Source organism: Nematostella vectensis, chromosome 8 (genome assembly GCF_932526225.1).
Source record: "Nematostella vectensis chromosome 8, jaNemVect1.1, whole genome shotgun sequence".
Lineage (NCBI taxonomy): Eukaryota > Metazoa > Cnidaria > Anthozoa > Actiniaria > Edwardsiidae > Nematostella > Nematostella vectensis.
Window position 1 is genome coordinate 11,120,461 of NC_064041.1, and position 24,088 is coordinate 11,144,548.

The 24,088-nt window shown below is 39.6% G+C and overlaps 1 protein-coding gene across 3 annotated transcripts in view; it reads right to left on the reverse strand.

The window, feature by feature from the left end:
• Positions 1-1,687: 1,687 nt before the first annotated feature.
• LOC5515302 overlaps positions 1,688-24,088 on the reverse strand; it is a 30,207-nt gene continuing 7,806 nt past the window's right edge. For 2 of the 3 annotated variants that reach the window (XM_032384968.2, XM_032384966.2), the window contains 26 exons: positions 16,595-16,689; positions 16,178-16,256; positions 15,444-15,590; positions 13,964-14,112; positions 13,403-13,549; positions 12,884-12,967; positions 12,595-12,715; positions 11,478-11,575; positions 11,292-11,390; positions 10,958-11,045; positions 10,745-10,809; positions 10,032-10,244; positions 9,483-9,669; positions 8,736-9,052; positions 7,942-8,232; positions 7,491-7,754; positions 7,000-7,305; positions 6,496-6,696; positions 5,899-6,072; positions 5,514-5,597; positions 4,892-5,107; positions 4,246-4,335; positions 3,903-4,168; positions 3,154-3,313; positions 2,402-2,545; positions 1,688-1,888 (listed from right to left, as the gene is read on the reverse strand). In XM_032384968.2, the coding sequence (XP_032240859.2) occupies positions 2,411-2,545; positions 3,154-3,313; positions 3,903-4,168; positions 4,246-4,335; positions 4,892-5,107; positions 5,514-5,597; positions 5,899-6,072; positions 6,496-6,696; positions 7,000-7,305; positions 7,491-7,754; positions 7,942-8,232; positions 8,736-9,052; positions 9,483-9,669; positions 10,032-10,244; positions 10,745-10,809; positions 10,958-11,045; positions 11,292-11,390; positions 11,478-11,575; positions 12,595-12,715; positions 12,884-12,967; positions 13,403-13,549; positions 13,964-14,112; positions 15,444-15,590; positions 16,178-16,256; positions 16,595-16,689 (4,076 nt within the window). In that variant the 3' untranslated portion in view covers positions 1,688-1,888; positions 2,402-2,410. Of the gene's footprint in view, positions 1,889-2,401; positions 2,546-3,153; positions 3,314-3,902; positions 4,169-4,245; positions 4,336-4,891; positions 5,108-5,513; positions 5,598-5,898; positions 6,073-6,495; positions 6,697-6,999; positions 7,306-7,490; positions 7,755-7,941; positions 8,233-8,735; positions 9,053-9,482; positions 9,670-10,031; positions 10,245-10,744; positions 10,810-10,957; positions 11,046-11,291; positions 11,391-11,477; positions 11,576-12,594; positions 12,716-12,883; positions 12,968-13,402; positions 13,550-13,963; positions 14,113-15,443; positions 15,591-16,177; positions 16,257-16,594; positions 16,690-18,024; positions 18,360-24,088 lie in introns of those variants that run through there. The other variant, XM_032384967.2, reaches the window with a different exon arrangement.

Here is a 24,088-nt window from a genome sequence, read left to right on the forward strand (position 1 = left end):
AGGCACATTCCAGTCATATTACAAGGAATTTCGTGGTTTATTATCAAACTCTGTTCCCCCGCCCTTGCATTGTCTAGTCCTAGTCCCAAAATACAGGGTCAATTTCAAAATGAGGATGATAAAAAATAGTTACACGGAAGAATGCTGTTTTGTTACAAAGTTTTATTTCATATATTTCATTTATTTTGTGCAAGCGTTCATGTGATCCTTTAAGTAGCATTCTTTACGTTATATTTTATTTCAATTCTCGCGTAATTCTAACGTATTTACAATGATTACTGGCAGCTTAACGAAAGCTTTAAACTGATAACAACTTGACATGAAAATAGTCCCTATTTTTAGAAAAATATCAAATTTCAACAATAACATGTATTCCTTAACCATATCCTTGTGGCGTGTCTTGTTGTAGAAAATGATTTGCTGGATTGCTGTCCAAGATCCTCTCTTTGCAGAATTACAAACAAGGTCTTCACCTCGTAGTTGGCGGTCGTTATAAAAGAGTTTACGCTCATACAAATGTCTACCGGTGGAACTAATTTACTTCTTTAGAGTTACTATTGTCGAGGTCTCATAAAATGGTACACAACCATTTAATTCCTTTTAATGATCGACAAAAAATTCCCCAAATTGTGTGTGAGAATTAAAATGATTGATATCGTCGAGATTTTCTCTAGCACAGAGTACTAAATAAATAGTCCATGAAATTAGAAGTGAAAGGGTTATAAACGGATCTTAAATGTCATGAAATTCCTTTAAGTTTTGTCCAAGGAATCATGTTTAAAAAGGTGAAAAGATACAGAATGTTGCATTTCTAAGCTGATATTTAGTCTATTCGTCTACCAATAACGATCAACGCTTCTTTGTGCAAGCGTTCATGTGATCCTTTAAGTAGCATTCTTTACGTTATATTTTATTTCAATTCTCGCGTAATTCTAACGTATTTACAATGATCACTGGCAGCTTAACGAAAGCTTTAAACTGATAACAACTTGACATGAAAATAGTCCTCTATTTTTAGAAAAATATCAAATTTCAACAATAACGTGTATTCCTTAACCATATCCTTGTGGCGTGTACTGTTGTAGAAAACGATTTGCTGGATTGCTGTCCAAGATCCTCTCTTTGCAGAATTACAAACAAGGTCTTCACCTCGTAGTTGGCGGTCGTTATAAAAGAGTTTACGCTCATACAAATGTCTACTGGTGGAACTAATTTACTTCTTTAGAGTTACTATTGTCGAGGTCTCTAGAGATTTTCTCTAGCACAGAGTACTAAATAAATAGTCCATGGAATTAGAAGTGAAAGGGTTATAAACGGACCTTAGATATTAAATGTCATGAAATTCCTTTAAGTTTTGTCCATGGAATCATGTTTAAAAAGGTGAAAAGATACAGAATGTTGCTTTTCTAAGCTGATATTTAGTCTATTCGTCTACCAATAACGATCAACGCTTCTAATCTCCCCCCCCCCCCCAATAAGCCCTCCTTACTTTCTTACTTTTTTATATCTGCGCTATTCATTATAAATACAAATTTACAATAGCAATTTTGTACAGTCAAAATTACTCTAGCTCTTTCAATAAATAATACAGTTTCTATGTTTTTCTTTCTTGGATGTTTTTTTGTTTTCGTTTCGCAGTTTCGTTGAATTCTTTTCACTGCAAACAAGCTTGTTTTGCAATCTTTTAGGCACATTTGCTTCATGTGGTTTTCCGTGGTCAACTGAACGCGTGGCATTTGGCACAATAAAGGAATGACCAAAGGGAACCCGAGTATGGATTTATCTTCGATGTCTTCTCTGCACATTATGTAGCTGTAAAACCAGCTTTTGTTTCGGAGGAGGAGTCCTTTCGCTTGGCTCGTCGGTTTCTCCTCTTTCTTATTTGGGCCTTTTGTAAAAAGAAAATATAGAAAGGTTATTATCTTCGTTATTATCATAATCTTCATTATAAAAAATAGCAATACTCAGTACCCTTATCACATAATCATTATCACAATTAGCATGATTCTCAACACCACCAACAACAACATTTTTGCGAACCTTTCACATTCATCAATATCACTTGGCCACGACTATCATAGCTAATATCATCGCTTCCATCACCTCTTCTAAGCATCATCATTACCATCATCATTATCACCTCTACCATATCATAGACATTATCATCGTCGTCATCTTTATAAACATCATCAATTATCCTTTCCAGGGCCGTAGCAGGGGGTGGGGCACTGGGGGCATGTGCCCCCCTCCAATATTTAAAAAAAAATTATAAGGAAATAACCAGTAGGGGCGCGGCTGTTCCCCCCGATATTTTCTTAATATTTCTGTATTGTGCCCCCAAAATCTTACGTGGCCTGCTACGGCTCTGCTTCAGACGAAGCATCACTACAAATGTATGTACCTTTAATTGTCAGACAGGTACGGGAGGTTTATGACTGGGTAACCGAACCACACTCCCATTAACAATATGAGACGCAGGTCCATCCAGAGTCACGGAGATGTCATTAACAGGAGGCCCACCGGAGCCAGCTCCTCGCTTGAATACCTGCACAACACAGACATGAGCTACGTGAAAAATAATCCGCAAATTTCACAGGGTTCTGGTGGCCATTAAAGTCGAGATGAGCGAAGACAAGGGGGGGGACATGGTTGGGTGGTAGTATGATGCATAAGTTGGGATAGGGTAGCGTGCACATGAGTTTAGGCTGAACACTTTACGGCAATCCATGTAACTTGTATGACCAGTCAATTGTTACAATAAGGTCTATAAAAGATAAACACATGCACTGTGCACATGAGTTTGGGCTCAACACTTTACGGCAATCCGTGTAACTTGTATGACCAGTCAATTGCTACAATCGTGTCCATATAAGATAGACTAAACTACCGGTTCTCACGCGGCAGCCTCCGCTGACCGCACATTGCCGGATTAACTCGCTAGAACAGATAAGATATTTAAAGATAAAGATTGCCGCAATTGTATTCCCGCTTCAATTGCTAGTAAAGCGAAAAAATGCGGAATGGAGGGATTAATTGGTGAAAAACCGTTACCTCCATATCATTTATGATTCCGTCCAATCCGTCCTATTCTTATAACGCGTGCAAATGAGAAGGGACGGATTCAATTGGGAGACATTGTGATTAATTACCAACCTGTGGTCCGAATGACGGTCGCCCCCTTCTCTCCCTGTGGATGAGGAATCCAATAAACACAGCCACGCCCAACGCGAATACTCCAAATACTACTCCCAATGCAACCAGGCCAGGCGGGGTTACTGAGTCCGATACTGCGGGCTCAGACGAACTTGAGACACTATGGAAAGACAATTTAGAGTGAGCAGTTTATTCATTATATCCTTTTATCTATTAATACACCTGAGGGCAGACTCTGAAGAAGTCTTATTAAAGACGAAAATTCGGCAGATTCGAATCCCAGTTTTTGGTGTATTGTATTCATTGTTCTGATACGAGATCACGACAGTTTGGGCTTTTTGATTTTTTTTATCTATTAGTTAGAGCAAACTTCAAGTTTTTTTCCTTTGTTTTGACATAACCGCACCTCTTTCTCATGCCTAAGGTTTCGAACGGTCCTTTTTTAATTTGAAAATTAAGCTGCCATCTTCATTTAAATCTACTGTAAAACCAGCGCCACCATTAACCAACGTGAGAAAACCAACAAATGAATAATGGGAATAATGATAATAACGGAAATAAATGTAATAATCATAATAATGGGAATAAATGTAAATTTACGCGTAGGCCCTTCGATAGAAAAAATGTCACCTGTCGGACGCTTTGCACTCAACGAGTAAATAAAACTTTAGCGACGCTGTTTTTTGGGAGGTCCTTAGAAAGCGACTAAAAAAACTCTCTATAGTAAAGCACTAGCCTGTGCCACGTACCTTGGTTGTTTGGAGGAGGGCGGCGTGAGGCTTCCCCCTGGCCACACCACCTCGCGAGGCATGCTGAGGCCCCGCGTGGGGGAGTAACTGCCGACTTTGATCCACGAGTTCCCGTTCAGATTCACGATGTCGTAGCTCGCAGGTCCGTCGTGTTGCGAGTCGAAGAACATCTTGTCGCCGATGGCGCTGTTGAAGCCGGTGTTACGATCCCGCATCTTCTTGAGCTCGTCCACAAGTTCTTGTTGCATCAGGCGCCGCGGTGTGAGCTGGGATTTACAGCACGTGCACGTGAGTATGAGGGAGAGAAGAAAGTGTGAAGCAAAACATGGTGTCGTATACAGACCTTGGTTATCAGTTTGGATTCGTGGAGTCGAGTTAGCGCATGCGCATAGGCCAGGACCGAGTCGAACACTTGTGCTACATAAATAGACGCCTGAGAATATGGTAACAAAAATGCTTATTAATATCGGGCATTATCCATCAATGACTATAAATAAATATCATATGTTAAAAATAAACAAACATATTTTAATGAAAGTACTATACTTGAAAATCAAAACAATATTTCTGATGAAATGTACTAAAAATCACTCATGGGAAGATTGAAAAGACATTATAGAATATTCTCGACTGTAAACGTACCGGAATATACACCTACTTCGAAATATGTTGTCAGTGTAAATGGCAAATCCAAATTGTCAAAATACCATGTAACTCGTCCAATTTCTACTGAATGTAGGAAAAAATGTGGATAACTTCTGCGATTATATTAACTATCATTTTTTTATTCTTACAAATATTATACCCACAAGCAGTGATTGGTCTTAAAACTGCCAATTGCTATTCGCCATTTGCCCCGACAACTTTTTTTGAAATAGGTGTAGATCGCCAACTTGAAAATGTCCGCAAAAGCAATGCATCATGGGTGGGATGGGATCGCCGCTTTAAGTACACTTCATTTTCAAAGTAAACTAACACTGTTATCTCACCTGTGGAACTCTCGACGTGTGCACGACACCCGGAAACCCGAGCGCGTCTTTTTCTGACCATTTCCTTAGCAGAGCTTGGAAGAGAGCGCCGCGTCCCTCCTGGGGCCTGGTACCCACCATGCCTTGCATCGCTTGGCGAAGATTTGGGGAGTTGACGAATGTCGATGACGTAGAGCCATCTGTACCAAGCCACGCCCAGCCCTTGTGGGTCATTTCCTGGTAAAATTTACCAAAATGTCAATCATCAGAATTTCCAATAATTAAGTCAAAGTGAATAGAAAAGGGAAGGTTGTAAAAAGTGTGAAAGTAATGGCAACCGAAGTGCGAGACACAGTTGTTCCCTTAGAGCCTCTTTCAGCCGCTATTTTGACATCCTGTCAAAAAACCAAGTGAGAAAATGCATCCATTTACATCGGCCGATTGGAGAACGCTATTGCGATATTGTAGATCGAAATGGGTAAAGAACATATACAACTTTGTTTTTAGATGGTCATTACGAAATTTGTTTAAATAATTTGTCTTCCAATTTCGATTAAAAACAATAACAAATGTGTGGCTGACAAGAGCGCTTCAATATCACTATATCATAATTTTATGGCTTGAAAAAAGGTGACTCGTGTACCTGTTCAATCGCTTCTTGGAAGATCTTTTCCGCGTCATCCGTGGCGGAGCTGATCAAATTAACGGCAGCACCAGCGCTCTTTAGCTAGAAAATAAAAAATCAATGAACATACATGGGTTTAAAATTGTGTCCTTTTTATGTGAAAATGTCCACGTTTCTTAGTATAAACATACAGGATGAATAAGTACGTATCAACTTTGAAAACGATTTCCTGTCACGGACGTCAACGCCGTTTTTCAGCAATTTGTGAGCGCGCGCGCCGTTTTAGGTGCCGTTCGTGTTGACTTGCTTAAGCTCTCTATTTTGAAGCTTTTCTCCCCGTAGAATAAGAGCATTTTTATGTCAAGCGGGGTCTGATTGAAAATGCTAGAAAATAATTCCCTACCTCTTTAACCTCATCCGTGACTGCACTTCTTGAGTGCATGTTGAACCTCGACTCAGCGGTTATCTCTCGACCATCCCTCCTCGAATCCAGAGCAAACTTGCGAGCCAGATTCTCCGCGTATTCGTCAGTGGTTGCTATGGTTCCTATCCGCTCCCATTTGTACCTCTCAACCACCTGGAAATAGTAAACGATAGGGTTGAAGTAAAACACTTATCTTTTTGAAGCTGATGATCCAGGTGTGTTACGGCAAGCGTACTAGGACGTCACGAAAAATACCAATCTCGTTACAATGATAATCAAGGTAACAAAAGAAAAGAAAGTCGCGCTACAACTTCATAATCGCCCAACGATGAATCACGTAACTAGACACCGAGCAGAGGCCGAAGAGAAAATACACTATTAGGGGGAGAGGGTGGTGGAGGGACACAAACTAGACTGAGAACTGCAAAGTGGAAAGTGTTCAAGAGTTGAAAGTCCTTGAAAGCAAGAATTAGGATTTAAATTTTAGTCTGGTGTTCTGCGACTAAGCGAACTCGGTTTTAATAGTTAAAAAAGAACTTTAGACATGGGGTCAAACCAATCATTTATCCTCTTTACCTTGGATAGCGCCATGGCCTGGTAACGGTCTTCTGCGCATGTGCGGAAAAACTGTGGGTAGCCTTGCTTGTCCGAAAGCTTAGTGGCTGTAGATGCGTACGAGATCTGCGGTATTTTACGCGCGCGTGTGACGTCAGCGATGGCGATAGAGCACGTGGAGCGAGCCTCGCCCACGATCAGGTCAACGTCATCTGGAAGGTTCTATGAAAAAGGCAGAAAAAGGCTTTTATTAATCGGTAAATAAAAACAACTACAAACATATACTGTGTCTTTTACACATTAATAAAAAAAACCTATAAACCCTTGTTATATATTCTTTTGTACATTGTTTAACTTACCATGCGCACAAAAGACATCGAGCACTGTGGCTTGGCGAATCTAGCTCCTCAAGTAATAACAATAGTTTGCCTGATATCATTAAAGGCTTTCATCCTACTTTGTGCCCGGAGATTTGTACAGTTATAGAGTTATATAGTAACTACAGTTATAGAGTCTGCGCCTTACCTTAGCCGCCTCTGCGCATGTCAAAGCAGTTGGCCCACCGTCGAACGTGACAAAGCTAAACGCCACCTTGAACTCTGGTGAAGAGTTCACGTGTTCCACGGCGATTTTGAAGGCAGCCTCCCATTCACGGCCAAGCTCCGCTAGCGCGCGCAGCTCGTCATGCTTTGGGAAAAAGGCGGCGATTTTGTAGGTCGGCCGAGCGGGGCCTGGGGGTATCGTAATGCCCCCCGGGAAGACAGGGTCCCTTATTATATGAACTTGTTCGTTACTGGGATCATATTGTCCCACTGTGATCCAGTTGCTGCCCTGTGGATGAAGATAGAAGAGAGGTTATATAAAGCTGTGTACATCCTTGAGCGCTAGGGTAATTTTTCATACAAGGGAAGTGTTTGTAGCTTAGTTATTCCAAAGTTTTCTTACACATCTTTCGAAAGCAAACAACAAAAAGTATTGGCTGTTAGTCAATCTTTAAACAATATTTAATCTCATACCTGCAAATTGACGACATCGTAACGCGGGGGCCCATCCAAGTTCTGATCAAAATACATCACATCATTGGCGCCCGTAGCGCTCGGGTACCCTGTGTTGGGATCGTCAAAGGTCTTGAGCTTCTGAAAGAGCTTATCTCGTACGCTCATGACGTCAGTTTTACGGCTGATCTGCTTCTTGTTGACGAGATCAGACAGCGCAAGTGCGACCCCGTGAACGGCGTCAAACAGCTGGGCCGTGAATGCTGCGGATGTGGGGGTCTGGAACTAGGGCGTGGGGAGAGGGGGTTAGTATCGTAAGCGCATGCGTGTACTATGACAAAAAAAGCTTTTTTTCATTCTTCATGTTCAGCGAATTTGACGCTACTTCGTTACTTTGTTATTGTTATTCAAATTCTCCTTATCTAATTGTACCCATAACATACACATTACAGTTGTGAGAATTCGAACTTACCGGTCGTCCGTGCACAATTCCAGGGTACAACGTCGCCTCCTTCTCTTTCCACGCCGCGAGGAATTTCAAATACAAGCTGCCTTCTCCGTTCTTTGGCTGCGTTCCCAGCATGCCTTGCATGGCAGCTTCTAGATCCTTCTGTTTCTCGAAGGTCGACGTGGTGGCGCCATCACTCGCTAGCCACACGTACCCTTTACCCGTCATGCCCAGCTCGCGAATCTGCTGAAAGACTGTCTCGGCGTCGTTGCGGATCATGGATATGAGGTTGACCTTGCTGTCCAAGGTTTTAAGCTGTGAAGAAAATATTTCAGGGTTAAGAAAAAAATATTTCAGGTTTTAGAACAAAAAAGTTCAGGTTTTAGAAGAGAATACTTCAAGTTTTAAAAGAAAATATTTCAGGTTTTAGAAGAGAATATTTTGTTTTAGAAGAAAAAAAGACAGGCAATCAAGACGTCCTGAATGACTACAAAAAATCACTTTTGATTTTAAAGAACGGCAAACCATAGTGCCATTATGCCGCAAAGTACCGAGTCACGCAATGTACCGAGTCACGCAATGTACCAAGTCACGCAAAGTACCGAGTCACGCAATGTACCGAGTCACGCAAAGTACCAAGTCACTTGCAAATAGACTGGTGTATTTTCAAATGTAAACAATAACAAAGGAATGGCTAATTAACACTCTTTAAAGAAAATGGTACACAATAACAACGAATTCCGCACTACTTAATTGTATCCTAATCAGTTTTGTTATCAAATACAAAAATTATGGAAATGCAAACTGATGATTCTTACATTGTCGACTTTAGGTCTGACCGACTTCGCTCTCCCATCCATAGGAAACCGCTGACTCGTAATAACACGGACAGGTACGTCAACCATTCCTTCTACCTTCCTCTTGAATGTATCCACCAAATCCCATCCATACGAGTCCGCGGTTGAGATCGTACCCACTTCCGGCCAGCGGTAATTGCGGAAAAGCGCGGATAAAGCTTTCGCCTGGTGCTTGTCGGAAGCACTGGTGCGGAAGAAATACTTGAAGCGAGTCTTATCGGAGAGACGGGGGGACGTGGAGCCGTAAGATATCTGAGGGACACGATTGCTGCTAGAGCCTAGAGGGAAAGAATCCAGGAATCATAAGTACGTCTTGTAACAAAAAGAACCTTGGAGAACCAAGGCCGTAGCAAGGGGTGGGGCACTGGGGGCACGTGCCCCCCCCCCCAATATTTTCAAAAATTATAAGAAATTGACCAGTAGGGGTGTTGCCGTGCCCCAAAATATTTTCTTAATGTTGCTGTATTGTCTGTATTGATCATTTAGCTAATAAGAATTCAACACAATGAGAACCTTGGCAAGTTATCAGGCAAAGAAAAAACTTGTTTAACTATGGATGGCTATCCTCCTACATCTTGTCTCTCTTATTTCATAATATAGACAATAAATATTTTCTATTCGGCTGAACGCAGTGAAAGAGAATAGAAAGCGCCTACAAAGATCGCTATGTCCCAAAGCATCACCATCAGATATCACTTTAAAACGTACTTAGCACTTTGGCGCTAGCGATGGAACAGTCAGATCGATAGCCTCCGATAACAGCCACCACGCCGTCCTTTGCAAGTCTGTCCGCTGCCTGCTTACAGTCCTCCGCCAAGTCTTTGCCAACACCCCGTACTTTGATATCAAAGTCAACGGACAGCGAGAAATCTTTGTTCATCATATCAACAGCGACCTGGAAGGCAGGAAGGAAAATGAAGATTGGATGCTATATCGTCACGGTTGGGATAGCTTCGTGGCAAATTACTATATACTAGGTGCTATAGGACAGAGATCTATTCTAGTATCATTAAGAATTTGCGATGAGGATGAGAAAGTTGAACTGCGTTGAATTATTTCGATGTTATAATGAATGTTAAAAAAATTAAATATTTTAGTCCTTAGAAAGAACTTGTATCTTTTAGTAGCCATTATTACGGCTATTGCAAATCATAGACAGCATAGAAAAGTACGATATACTAAATTCAAAGAAATTGAGAGTTGTTTCCAGCCACGAAATGCTTTTACCTTGACCCCGCCTACAATTAAACACTGTACCTTAAACGCGGACTCGAATTCCTTGCCTAGCAGTGCAAGTCCGGCGAGGTCGGGGTGGGTTGGAGCGATGAAGCCAATCCTAAATGTCGTTTTTCCGGGAAGTCCGCGGTCCGTGGGTGGGTTCCTGGTATTCCCTGGCCAGATAATGTCCCCCTTTGTTCGCTCAATTCCAAGGCTTCTATTCCATGTCGCGACCGTATCCCATTTAGTGCCCTATAAACAATATTTTTCTTTTTAATTTTTATCGGGTGGAATGCCTCATTATCTAAGCTAATAGACCAAACATTTCTAGCCGCAACGCTGCCTAGAATAGTAGCCATCTGGTTGAAGTATGATGTATTGTGGGAAGGGTTGTTGACTCTAAAGAGCCACAGTCAGCCCCAACTTTACTGCTGTTTTGATTCAAATTTGAAAGATACAATATTATGTGATAAATTTTCGCAAATAGGAATCTAAAAAGCTCAAAACGTTATGAACTACAATAAAAGATATTGACTGAAAATCAAAAACATGGCAAATTATTGCAAATCAGCCAATGGGAAAGGATACTTTTACTTCCTCACAAGCTTGCGGCTGACAGAAACTCTTTAATGTGTTGGAGACTCTTTAATGTGTTGGAGAATCAAAACAACACAGAGTACCACCAATGCCTGGTTATTCACCAAAAAACAATATATCACAAAATTCTCAATATGCAGGAACATAATTATCACCTTTAGGTTAACGACATCGTAGACTGGGGGCCCATCGTGATTTTTGTCAAAGTAGGTGTAGATTCCTGAAATAAGGCAAATAGTTAAGTTTAAAAAATCCGGTTAAAAATGATTTGAAGCAAGAAAAATATCTTCTCTCCAACATTTTATCAAAGGGAAACATTTGATCAAAGGTATTTTTACAATAACACCTAAATGAGACGTATTTCTCACCTTGTGCGCCTACAAACCCAGTGTCGGGGCTGCGAATGTTTTTCAGTTCGTCAAACACGAGACTTCTTAGCTTTGAAGGCGAATCACCCTGGAAATAAAAAAATAATTAGATTATTTGCGCTCTAGCTTTTTCTTGACGTTTTCGCGCAAACACCTTTGCAATAGTTGTAGTTTTTATTCATAGAACTTCCACGGAAAAGCAAAGCTACAATTAAATACTGCATTTGGCAGTATCAGCCACTTGAACGCTGAGTGGATAATCAGAAGGGGGTGGGAGTCGCTTAAGAATTATTTGAACGGTGTATTTAGCAATAACGCAGCGAGTCTCACATACCGGTTGTATCTTGCCGGCTTTGTCCAAACGGTCAAAAGCGAGATAATACGCGTACACTGCATCGAAAACTTGTGGCACGTACGCAGATGTAGTGATAATCTGAATAAGAAAAAAAAAAAGCATTCAGCAAAATATCCGAGAGGTCTTCCACACAAATGGTTCCAGTCTACTCTGGACCTTACTTACAGTTTTAAGTACAATTCCCGGATATTCCGCATCCAGACCGAACTTTTTCTTGTTGTACCATTTGACTAGAATGTCCAGATACTTCGCGCCACTGCCAGCTGAAGATGATAACCAGATATTAATTAGAGCAAGTACAATCGGTGGGTGAATAAATGAAAGAGCGAATGTGGAAGCAAAGGTTTGGTTGATCAAGCGACTGATTGATAAAGCAAGCTTGTGTGCTGAGTGAGTGATCAAGCGAAAGAGTGATCAAACGACTGAATGTGCTGGTGATTGATCAAGCGAGTGATTAATAGAGCGAGCTCGAGTGCTGAGTGGTTATCAAACAAGTGGGTGATCAAAGGAGTGAGTAATCGAGCTAGTGGGTCGAGCAAGCGATGTGATCAAATGGTTAAATATGCTGGAGTGACCAAGCGAGAGAGTGACCAAGCAAGGACTGATCAAGCCGATTTACGCTCGCTCCAAAAATCGCGAGTTAGATAAATTCCACAAAAAAAGTTTGTCTCAATCGCTACATTGCTCCAGCCGAACGCAACTTAAAAAGCGTCGTTGTTCGGGTGTCTTTGTAGAAAAATAACTTACCTACTACGACTAGCTTAAACAAAATTTTATTTATAATTCTATATATTTGAACTATAGTAAGTATGTTTGAACGTTGTTAGTATAAGGCTTCTAGCGAACCAACCAAGGCTTCTAACGAAACATCTTCTAGCGTACCGGGTTTCTAGCAAAACCACTGCAAACCGAGTGTGTGAACAAGCGAGTGAGTGATCAAGCGAGTGAGTGAACAAGCGAGTGAGTGATCAAGCGAGTTAGTGATCAAGCGAGTGAGTGATCAAGCGAGTGAGTGATCAAGCGAGTGAGTGAACAAGCGAGTGAGTGATCAAGCGAGTGAGTGATCAAGCGAGTGAGTGATCAAGCGAGTGTGTGATCAAGCGAGTGAGTGATCAAGCGAGTGTGTGATCAAGCGAGTGTGTGATCAAGCGAGTGTGTGATCAAGCGAGTGAGTGATCAAGCGAGTGAGTGATCAAGCGAGTGAGTGATCAAGCGAGTGAGTGATAGAGAGTGTGTCACCAAGCGAGAGATCGTGTGTTCTAAGAGACACTGTGTTACTCACATTTAGGAGTTATTCCAATAGTGCCTTGCATGCTCTCTTTCAATTCCGTTTGCGAGTCGGAGATTGGCATGGACGTGACGCCATCAGTACCAACCCATACCCATCCCTGTCCCGTCATACCCTGCGAGCGACGAAAACATTATTAGAGGTCGTCTAGGATTGTTACGTAAGAAGGTATAGTGCCAAATAATATAATACTCCTCGGAAACTTTTATTTGAAAAGTTTCTTTGGTATGTGTCATCAAGAGCTTATCAGGATAAAGAGTTTAATGTTTTAAAAAAAGCAAACCTTTTCTTTTGCCTTCTGGAAGACGGTCTGTGCTCGGTTTGGTAGCGCACTAACCAGGTTAATTCGTGTTTGAGCATCTTTCACCTACAAGACGAGAGAGAAAATGTATCAACAACAAAAGTACCATCATCATCAACACTTTCAACAACAACAGCAACATCATCAACACTTTCAACAACAACAGCAACATTATCAACAACAACAGCAACACCATCAACAACAACAGAAACATTATCATCAACAACAGCAACATTATCATCAACACTTTCAACTACAACAGAAACACTATCAACATCATCATCAACAATATCAACAACAACAGCAACATTATCATCAACACTTTCAACAACAACAGCAACATTAACAACATCATCATCAACACTATCAACAACAACAGCAACATTATCATCAACACTTTCAACAACAACAGCAACATTAACAACATCATCATCAACACTATCAACAACAACAGCAGCATTATCAACAGCAATAGATACGGTGTCCATGCTTTACTCTTACCAGTTGAACTTTCCTCTCAACCATGTCTGGCTGTCCGGGTGGTATCTTAGCAGACGCAATCACACGGACTCCATTGAGTCGCGCGTCCTGTTCAAATCTGTCCACGAGCTCCTTAGCGTAACCTGTGGTGGATGTGATCGAGCTGACCTGGGAGAGAACATTGCTATTAGCTTACTATTTGACCACTTATGGTGAACAAATATAAAGGACATTTCAAAGAAAAGACAAGAACCACACTTCGCAAACCTCACGAATTTACATTAAAATGTAAGAATTTTTGATACTTGTAATTAGAATGTAACAACAACAACAACAACAACAACAACAACAACAACAACAACAACAACATCATCAACAGCAATGATAACAATCACCACGACAACAACAACAGCAGTAAAACGAAGGTGTTTACTTGAAAGGAGCGCAAAGGAAACGAAAAGAATCTTCTTGTAAAGTGTCCCTCCACCTAATTTCCCCGCGCTTTTTCCTGAAGCCCTCTATAATCCATTACCCCCAAGGATGAGTGGCATACAAGAAACGTCTTGTCAATGGCAAACTTACTCTTCTCCAGTTGAAGTAAGTGATAAGATCAGCGAGGGCCGAAGCTTGGTGCACGTCACTGGCGCATGTCCTGAAGAATTTCGGAAACTTATTCTTGTTTGACAACGTCGCTGACGTGGAGCCGTAGGATATTTGTGTCATGCTCGCAGCTGCGGATAAATAACAAAATATGAATACAAATGCCTTCATAAATCCTTGGAAACTATGGCTAGTAGAGAAAGTTAGATAGTTCGGAAGAACTCGCTATTGAATCAAGTAAAGTTGTTGATCCAGTGATTGTCTTATGTCTATTATACACCTATTTCAATTAATGTTGACTATAAGAAATTGAAAAATGTCAAATGTCTTACACTACTGGTTAGAGAATACAAGTTCTTTGTCTGTTTATGCCATTCAGTAAGGCAATCTAGGCTGCCAGTTAGGCTCATGTAGTGAATTCACGGATTTTTAACACAAGAAAACAATATTGTCAAGTCAAGCTTTGTTCCACTTTCCATTTTCTTATTATTAAACTTTTTTGAAATAGGTGTATATGATAAAGGCAGAATCGCCGAAACGCCCAAAATAGTGATTCAAGTATTCTCATACAATCAAGATGAAGATGAAACAGAGAGTGCAACCAAAATGCGCAATGAATTCTTCTTTCCAACAAGAGATTCTCATAAACATTTTTCTTGATACAGATTCTAAACGTACAGAGATCAAGTTGGTTAAGATATTAGCTCCATTATATTTTAATAAGAAACATGTCTGTCAAAGCCTTTTCCATTGAGAGGCGAAACATTATTTTGAGAATATAATGATGAATAATTATAGTAAATCAGGATAGAATTTGCCCACACCTTGATAAAGATCTCACGGCAAAAATCGCAACCATTTTCCTGGAAGTCCACACCTACCTTATAAATACCAAAACAATTCACAAGCCCTTTTGATTAAGAAACACGTGTTTTCAATAAGGTTTGAGTATAAGAGACTCATTGATACAGCTTTTGTTGCTGTTGTTTTGATATGCGCGTTGTTCCACTCGTTACACACTTACTAACTTATTATTTCTAGAATTCTTTAGTTCGATGTGGAATCTCTCATAGTACTATCCAGGAATGTTTCGGTTTATATATTCTATAGGGCTGAATTATTATTTGTGAGTAATCAATTCGAATTCGTGAGTAATTCGGCATTACTCGTGAGTAACGAATACCAGTTCGTAAGTAACTCGGCATCATCCGCGGGTGATCGGTTATCCGTGAGTAACTCGGCATCATCCGCGGGTGATCGGTTATCCGTGAGTAACTCGCCATTAGCTCGGCATCGTTCGTGAGTGACCATGTCATATTATTGAGTGACTCGGTATCATTCGTGAGTGACTCGGCTTCATTCGTGAGTGACCGTGTCTCATTCGTGAGTTACTAGGTATCATTCGTGGGTGACCGATACTCATTCGGAAATAATTCGGCCCTACTCGAAAACGAAAACCTACCATTGTCTCTAAAGTACTGATGTGACGCCTCTGAGCAGGACGACCGAAGAGCACCCACAACACCTACTACATCAGGGTCGGCGGCTAACTGCTGTGCAGCTATTTTGCACGTTGTCGGCGGATCAAGTCCTTCGTCTTTTATCATACCTGAAAAAAGCACGTATGTGAGCGCTACAGACGTTTGCTACAAAAAGCCCATTTGAATTACACTGCTCAGATTTAAAATAACTTTTTAATAAAAAAATATCACTTTTAGATTGTCTTTCAAACTCGAATAGAGGGGGAAAATGGTATTGAAATGGAAAAAAGAGGTAATCAAAGGAAATGGTGCATGAAAACGTTCTGCTTGGAGCACAATTTGAAAATGCTCCTCATATGTTGATCTTGGCTATGAAACGAAACATGTGTGTCTGGCAGCATGGAGTCATGACATTTTTTTAGAATTCCTGGGATTTTTAAATCCTAAAGATGGTACCTACTAGGAGCAAAAGAACAACACAAGTGAGAATCAACCGGACGAAAGAAAATCTAGTTGTTGTTATCTCTAGTTGTTGTTGAATTTTGCTTTTACCTCCTCTTGAAAGCCGACCCTGAATGTGGCTCCTGTTTAATGAAGGTCATTGTGAAAGGGGAGCTGTGTGTCTGACAATGACCATCCAGTGTATCACATTCATTTATACTGGCCTGTAACTGTGTCGCCCCGAAAATGCCTCAATATTTTTTAGTATACTTACTTTTAAAATCTGTTGAAAGTCGTATTCTTCCTTTTGCCTTTTCATTTATAAGTTCTACAGCAATTTTGAATGCTGATTCCTGAAAGGAACGATACGTTCTGAGTTATAGCAAATGATGAAACAGCAAAACGAATCCGTTTTACTTAAAATCATTCTTTTTGATATTCATCATAATGTTTTCCGCACACATTAATGCATGTTTATATCCTGCAAACATGTATCAGCCCGTGTGAATTCTTTCCCTGCTGATGACTTTGGAGGGTACTGTTTGTGGTTAATGTGCTTGCACGAAAAATACTACACAGCACTTACAGTTGTACACTAAGCAACAAAGGAACCCCATGTTAACACATCGATATGTAGCAGAATATCTGTATTACTGAGCGCTTTAGGCGAGACGTAATTTTATTTACTTACAAGTTCTTTTCCTAGGGTTGATGTCGATCCTAAGCTGCTGTCCAGAGCTCCTATAAACCCGAGTTTGATCGTGATATTGTTACTGGCAGCGAGGCCTGAAGAGAAAAACAATGTGGCTTAAAGGAATACTGCCAGCGTTTAACCAGGCCATGTATTATTTTATTTATAAATATTTTCCGTTATTCAGCGTTATGTCCATAGCACACGCTTAAGGGAGCGAATTCGTTAGAAGCCAAAAATCGAAAGCATTTTATTTGTAGAAGCAGCACTATAAAATCATAGAGTATTCTTTTTCAAATTCAAAACACTAGTAACTGAAATATGTACTTTAGTAAAACAAGTACACACAAAAACATTTAGTACTTTCGTCCTAAAAGTGTAAAATAATTTCGATTATGAGCACTCGATATAACACCTTGTGAAGATGTCATCTCTTGGCAAAGTACTTAGAAATTCTGTAATTGAACTTCCATTGAACAAGAACTGGATTACACTGAATTGTTTAGGTTTCTTTCCTTGCTTTCACAAGGAAACGAAAACCAAGGAACTTAAAACAAAGGACGCAGGGCAATGTTTTTTGTTTGCCTTTCAGAAGGCAAAGGTCCTTAAACGCCTCTGACAATGCGCGAAAGAATCCGATGAAAATTTGATGGACTTACAAGAAAACATTTAACAGAATAAAATCAAATTAGAAACTGTTAAAGAAACACAAGGCAATGATGAATTTTGCACGACAGGGAGGCTAGTAAATGAATAAACCTCCATCTTTCTTGGAGGTATGATCAGTGAGAGAATAGTGCAAAGTATTTAACCTTTTAAATAGGATTGATTCTCTTCCCCAACTTGAGATACTCAAGTCATGGAGGAAGAAACACTAGGAAGTATTTCCATTGAGAATTGACTGAGAATTGCCGCAGAGAAAAGCCGATTAAACAACTAAACCTTTGTTTTTGTAGTGTTTCTGCCGTTATAAACGTAACAGATCTCTATCAGTTGGGGAACGCAACAAGATGCCTTCGCTCGCTTGGGTAAGGGAAAATAACTCAAATTTCCAACACGTACAAAGCAATCAACCTGAAAGCTAAATGCCTGGTTTATGTCTACAGTAAAGAAGAAACAAGTTACTAGCTTCAGATGCGTAGAAACTAACGCATGGGGAGATTTGTTAAACGCAGAACTGGTGTTGAAGAAAGAGTTCTTTTGTAATCTTGGCCGCCCCAAGAAGGTGATTGCGCGACATTTCACGAAAATGTACTTTCATAAAAAGCATTGAATTAATATAGCAAACTGTTATAAACTTGAGAAAGATAAATAAAGGAAAGGTTTTCCAGTGATTATGGACAATAGGAGTGTTATAATCTACATTAGAGATACTTTAGATACAAGAATTAATGTGTGATTGGTTGCAGCTCTCGTGCTCTGAATCTCACCAGTAGTGTTAGCGGCGTAAATATCCCTTGTTAAACACAAAATGCAAATCAGGAACCCAAGTTGAATCATAGCGTCCAGTAATATGTAAGTCACAAGCTAATGTCGTTAGAAATGGAAGGAAACTTTTGAAGGCTAAAAACCGAACCCTCCGCAAATCGTGACACAAAGCCTCTACGGAGAGCGTGGGCCGATGGGAAATTCCAAACCCATTCGCAAGCAAAAACGTCAAATGTCAAGGCCTTGAGCAAGACCCTTGCAAGCCAGTCACATCCACGGGGCTCAAACCAGAACAGAACCACAGCAAGAAGTTTAGGGCTAACTCCTTGTTGAAAACGAAATCTAAGAAATTACTTTCGGTGTCTTGTTAGCAAAGAGATATGGAGGTGAAGATGTACAGGCATGACAGATCTGGTTTCAACATAAATAAATATTGTCTTTACTGATGTAAAATCCACACTGCACAATAGGGAATGACGTTTAAAATAGCTGAACACAATTGTTGAGGGATTGGCGTAATAGTAATAAAAACAATTAGCTGAATGGTTGTCAGTAGTTGCTAAGAAGGAGGGAAGATGGTACTTTGGGTAGCGAAGGGCGGGAGGAAAAACAAATAGAAATGTGACAGAAAGTTGGGAAAGAATGCATAAACACGCGGACAAGGATACATAGAGGAATGTATGGATTGAAGTCTGAAGGTTTATTACCACGTCAGGAAAGAGCTAGAATAAAGATAACACACATGTATTAACTGGATCTATTTTTTGAGCGGAGCTTCCGAAAGAGCTCACAAGGTGGATCAAGCATTAGGGGAAAATTACAGCTAATTTTCGCTAAGAACCAAAAAGCTTATAACACAGTTAAAGAGGTATAGAAGTTTCATTAAGCTTAAGTCTCTATCAAAACATACGCTTTAATGAACGTGCTAAAGTAAATCTTATCTTCCTAATATTTTGGTATTTCCCGGTATAAAAAAAGAACTAGAGATAAATGATCATTTCCTGAAGGGTGATTTTGAAACAATGGCATCCCCGTCCAGTAGGACTGAAGCCTGTCAAAGACATGATTAGCGTACAGCGACGCCCGTGAGCCCTATAGGCCGATGTCAGGGCAAGAAGCCACTGATTAGAAGGATTGGTATGCTCTGAATTAAACACTCGTGAGATAAAAACCGTAATTAGATCCAATGGGGTGTAGATTACCAGAATCTCCCAACCTTGTTAGAAGTTACATGTTCAATTGTACAATATCTTACTCTCCTAAATTGAGAAACATTTTGAGCTCTAGCTTAATGCACTGTGAAGAGATAAGTTGCAATACAAACAGGCTGCTCTCATGAGGCTTCTTGTGCAAGCGAAATTCAAGACGACTTTGTAATCCGACGCTTATCAGCTCTCGAGTGTTTGCATTAGAGGTGTTGAAAAACTGCTAACAAGCAGGTTGAACGCAGAGACGCAAATCTGAGACTAAAACCTCGGAATCTTCTTTCTAAGCAACTCTGAATGACTCCTATGGGTGCTAAGATAGGATAAGTGGTGTTTTGTAGGCGCTGGTCGCGTGCGTGTTTACTGTTGGAGATACAGTAATGAAGGAATGCGCTTGACAACGCCCCGGTGTGAGACAAGTCGACGCCAAGACTGGAAGAAAGGTTCCCTAAACAAACCTTTAATGATCTATCTTTGAGCCCTAGAAATAGGAGAGAGTTTTGTACTATAGGGATAATGGGTCAAACTTGTCTTCTTGGAAAAGATGGTACATACTAACACTAAACGGTAAAAAAGAAAACTCAAGGATTTAAAGCCTTTGATGTCTGTGATAATAACAAACTTTGCTTAGGAAAACCACGGAAAACTATTTCTAAATTATACTCTAGCTTTATTTTAGGCAATTATTTACGTTTCCTTCTATAAGGGAAGTTGCAGTGATAATACAAGTTTTCTGCAAATTGTTGTTATGTGCGCAATTATTTCCGACGAACGATAACAATCGCTTCCAAAGAAGCACGAATCCCCAAAACCATTAGACTTTCGATGATCAATTCATTAAAACGTTTAAAGATATCTAAATGATCATTACTTTTTGATTAATAGACTTTCAGGCTGTGTAAAAAGATCCGAGAGCTGGGTTGACATATGTTGTTCGAAAGAGCAAAGCGACTGCCACGGTTCCTTATGCATGTTTTGTACATGTTTTTTCTACAAAATGGGATCTCTTCAATCACAAACTTCTCAATACTGGTTTAGAATAAGAAAGAAATAGCGGCTCACTGTTTCCTTGTGATTATCATTTTCTTCTGTGATTAAGTAGAACGTTTTCTAAATAATTCACTGATCTACTACTGAATCTGCAGACATAACTCTTTACTGCAGAGATGTAATCCACATCGATCTAGATGCGGTTTGGAACATCATAGTAACAATATAAGGTACTTAATGTTCCTAAACCTGATTGTAATAACTTAAGTACATACAAAGTAATATACGTCGGCGAACAGGCTTGCCAAAAGCTAAGATGTCTAAAATGTAGACTCACAAAAACTCAGACTTAAATTCAGTCCATGAGGAAAACGTTGGGTAGCATAATTTAATTGATTTTAATAACAGCATGCCTGCAATCTGAGGCACGCTTGGATCAAAACTGACATCTTACAAACATATTTTCTTTTTTTTTCCCGAGAATATTAAGTAAAGGCATTGTAAACTATCTACTTTGAAGATATATTACGTTAATTACAGGGCTTGTAGATTCTTGCCAGTGTTTGCCTACATGAACCATCTCGATAGCGTCTTGCACTGCTAATTGTAGTTGTACAAAACATAAACTTACCGTAGCTTAAGCTCATAAAATATACAAAATATCGGTTCTTTTATTTTTTTTTACAATTCATTGTAAAATTGATTCGGTATGAAAGAAATTTTACAAATAACTTCGCTTCCAAACTACGAACTCGAAATACGCTAACATTATATCTTTATAAAAGTGATAACAGTACAAAGCAATAATTATTCCTTGATCTCTGATTATGACTACTATTTCTAGGGAAAGGTTGTTAGCAAATGTTATCATCAATAATTGCATAGTATTAGCCACGATTTTAAGTTTCAGACAGGTTTTCAGACAATCCCTCTCTTGCCTACAATTATACTTAACAATTATAACAAGATGCAAAATAAAAATATGTTTTGCTCATAGGTAGATGCAACGGTATTCCAATGTACTTATGATCCTAGTTTTTGACCCTTGCTTTCTGAGTACGGTACAATAAAGTTTCGCATGGTTTTATAAATACAAAGCAAGGAAGTTAAATTGCGTTAATAAACTAAGTTATCTATGTATCACAGTCAAGTCACAGTTTGAGAAAACTTGAAGGTGCATCGCAAAAAAATGGTCTATGTAGGTGCAGCTTTTCATCAAAGATTTAAGTTGCGTGAATAAACCTTCCCTCTTAACTACAATTTTCGTGAGAGGAGAATTTAAATACAATGTTGTTAACTAGCTCAAAAAAAAGAACCTATACTTTGATCGCCAGTAACATATTTTGGACAAATTGGTAAGAGAAATGAGTCTAGAAAAAAGCTAAATTGCTTACAAGCTCCTTGAAAGGTAGAGGAAACTTTATTATCAAATTACAGGGCAGCTTGGAACGATTTTAGTTAAGATAAAAAACACTATTACAACAACACAGTAAGCTAGACCAAAATAGCATCAAAGAATTATAGTGTCGAGAGGGCATGGGGCGGGAATATAGGTCATATGATCGAAACAGCCCGCTGAATGCATCGCTGGCCCAAATAACCATAAATGAAGAGGGAAAAAACATCTATGGCGGTCCTTCTTTTGTAATAACAGAAAGAAATGATGCATTTGCTGATTTCTCATCATTTAAAAAAGTCTAGCCAAATCTTTTCTTTTTTTTATACTATCGTTATTAACACTTTAATATTTACTCCTTTTCCTATAATGGTACTTTTTGTGCGACACAGATTAGATTTGAGCTAAGAAAATATGGTCGGTAACAAAGATACTGGCATACTTGCCTCAGTCACAATTAAAAAAAAAAATATCTCAATAAAATATACAGATCTTTAGAGTGTGCTATCTTTATGGGCCCTTTGTGCCCGAGGGAAGTTACCTTCAATCTTTCTCTTCTTATACGCTTGTACACATCAAAACCCCTTTGTACACATCAAAACCCCTTTGTACGACCTTACACCTATATTACCCGTGAATTCGACATAGCTCGGATCTATGGCTTCGCAGAATGAGCTCAACCATCGACAAATACAAATTTTCAGTCCTAGGTTCTAGGAGGCTTATACACTCTTTTTATAAGAATCTTTTTTATAAGAATGTCCAGCCTGGGATTTAAACAAATTTTAAGAAAATGCTACGAACATGCCTCGGCTCAGATAGCAAATTTTTTTTTTTTTATTTTTTAGTCCCAGGCCCGTACCCAGGGGAAGGTGGTGCAGGGGGTTGCGAACGCACCCCCTCCCCCCCCCCCCCCCCCCCCCCCCCCCCCCACACACACACACACCCAAAAACAGCCGAAAGTCCACTTTCGGTTCTCAATAGACGAGCTGTTTGTAGACAAAATTATAAAGCATAAGCTAGATTACTTTGATATTTCATTAATCAATAGGTCAGAATTGTATTTGTAGCCGTATCCGACAATAAACGTACCGTGGAGTACCCTGCTAGCAAAGCTTTCTTTCTGTTTGTTTCTATCAGCTTAATTATAGAAACAAACCGCTCTTTCGCGGTCTCGCTCGGCGGACACAAACAAACGAGAACGCCAAAGAACAGACTCGCGACACAGATAAGTGAACTGATAGAAACAAACAGGAAAAAGCTCTGCTAGCAGGGTACTTGTGGAGATACTGCAAAGACAAAAAAAAAAACCTTTTTGTTCTTTCGGAGCTGAAAAATTAGGTCCACTTTTTCGAATTTCAATCCAAATCCTGGGTACGGGCGTAGGTCCTGATTGATTCTAAAATGCAGAATCAAATTCTGCCCATACTAACAACATTATATGTTGTATTATATATTCATATACAGTTAAATTTAAGAACATCGTTAAGTATACATTTAGCCTTAAAATGGCCCAAAAATTTGAACGGCCCAGCCTCAAGTGAAAATAAGACTTCTTATAAAAAAAGAGTGTATACCGCTCTGACCGGCAATGCAGGGGTTAACTCGGTGTTTTTATAACGAAAAAATAGGACCCGAGCGGCTCGTAGCCTCTTGGTTCGCTCAGATAACTCGATATGTCGTTCACAAAAGAATCCTAGAATACCACAGTATACTACAGTAATGCGCATTGGTGTATAAACTTCATAAGAAAAGATAGTGTTTTACTCAGACCACAGATTGCAACGTCCCTAAAGGTCAAATAGGTTGATGTTTAACACATCATCCTTTCTAAAGAGTAAATTTCATTGGTATCCCTACCGATAAATGACTGGCTCTTTCTTCAATTACGAAAAAGGGTAATCGCTTCTTTAGACAACAAATAAGAAAACAAAGTCCCATTGTGTTGTATTGTTAGAATGCATTAGAGGGATGGTCCAGTAATTACACATTTCCACCTCAAATAGAGAAGAAGATTGATCTTCAGTTTAGATAATTGATAAACCGAGTTAAAATATTTGGACATCGTTCTTTAAAATCATTTATTTAGGCCATTACACATTTATGCTTAGACTGCAAGTCATATCTTAGGAAGGATATGTCTCAGATGCGGTTTCTCAAAGATGCCCTTCTTTCGCTCTACATTCCCCGGAATTTAAGATTTGTAAATCCTACTTGGAAGTCACTGGGTTGCAATATCAGTGTTATTACATGCTGTGTAGTAAGCTTATGAGGTTAATACCAGTAAATATCTACCGTGTAAACGGGAAACGTCTTGACATATTCTGAAGAATGATGGATCGTGAAATAATTTCGGCTTCCGGTCAATACCACAGCATACCACAGAAATGATAAATACTCGGGAAAATTTGGAGACTTTATCGTCTAAAGGGCCAATCTTTGGATCGGTAGACGGTTTATGTGGCGACTTGTTTC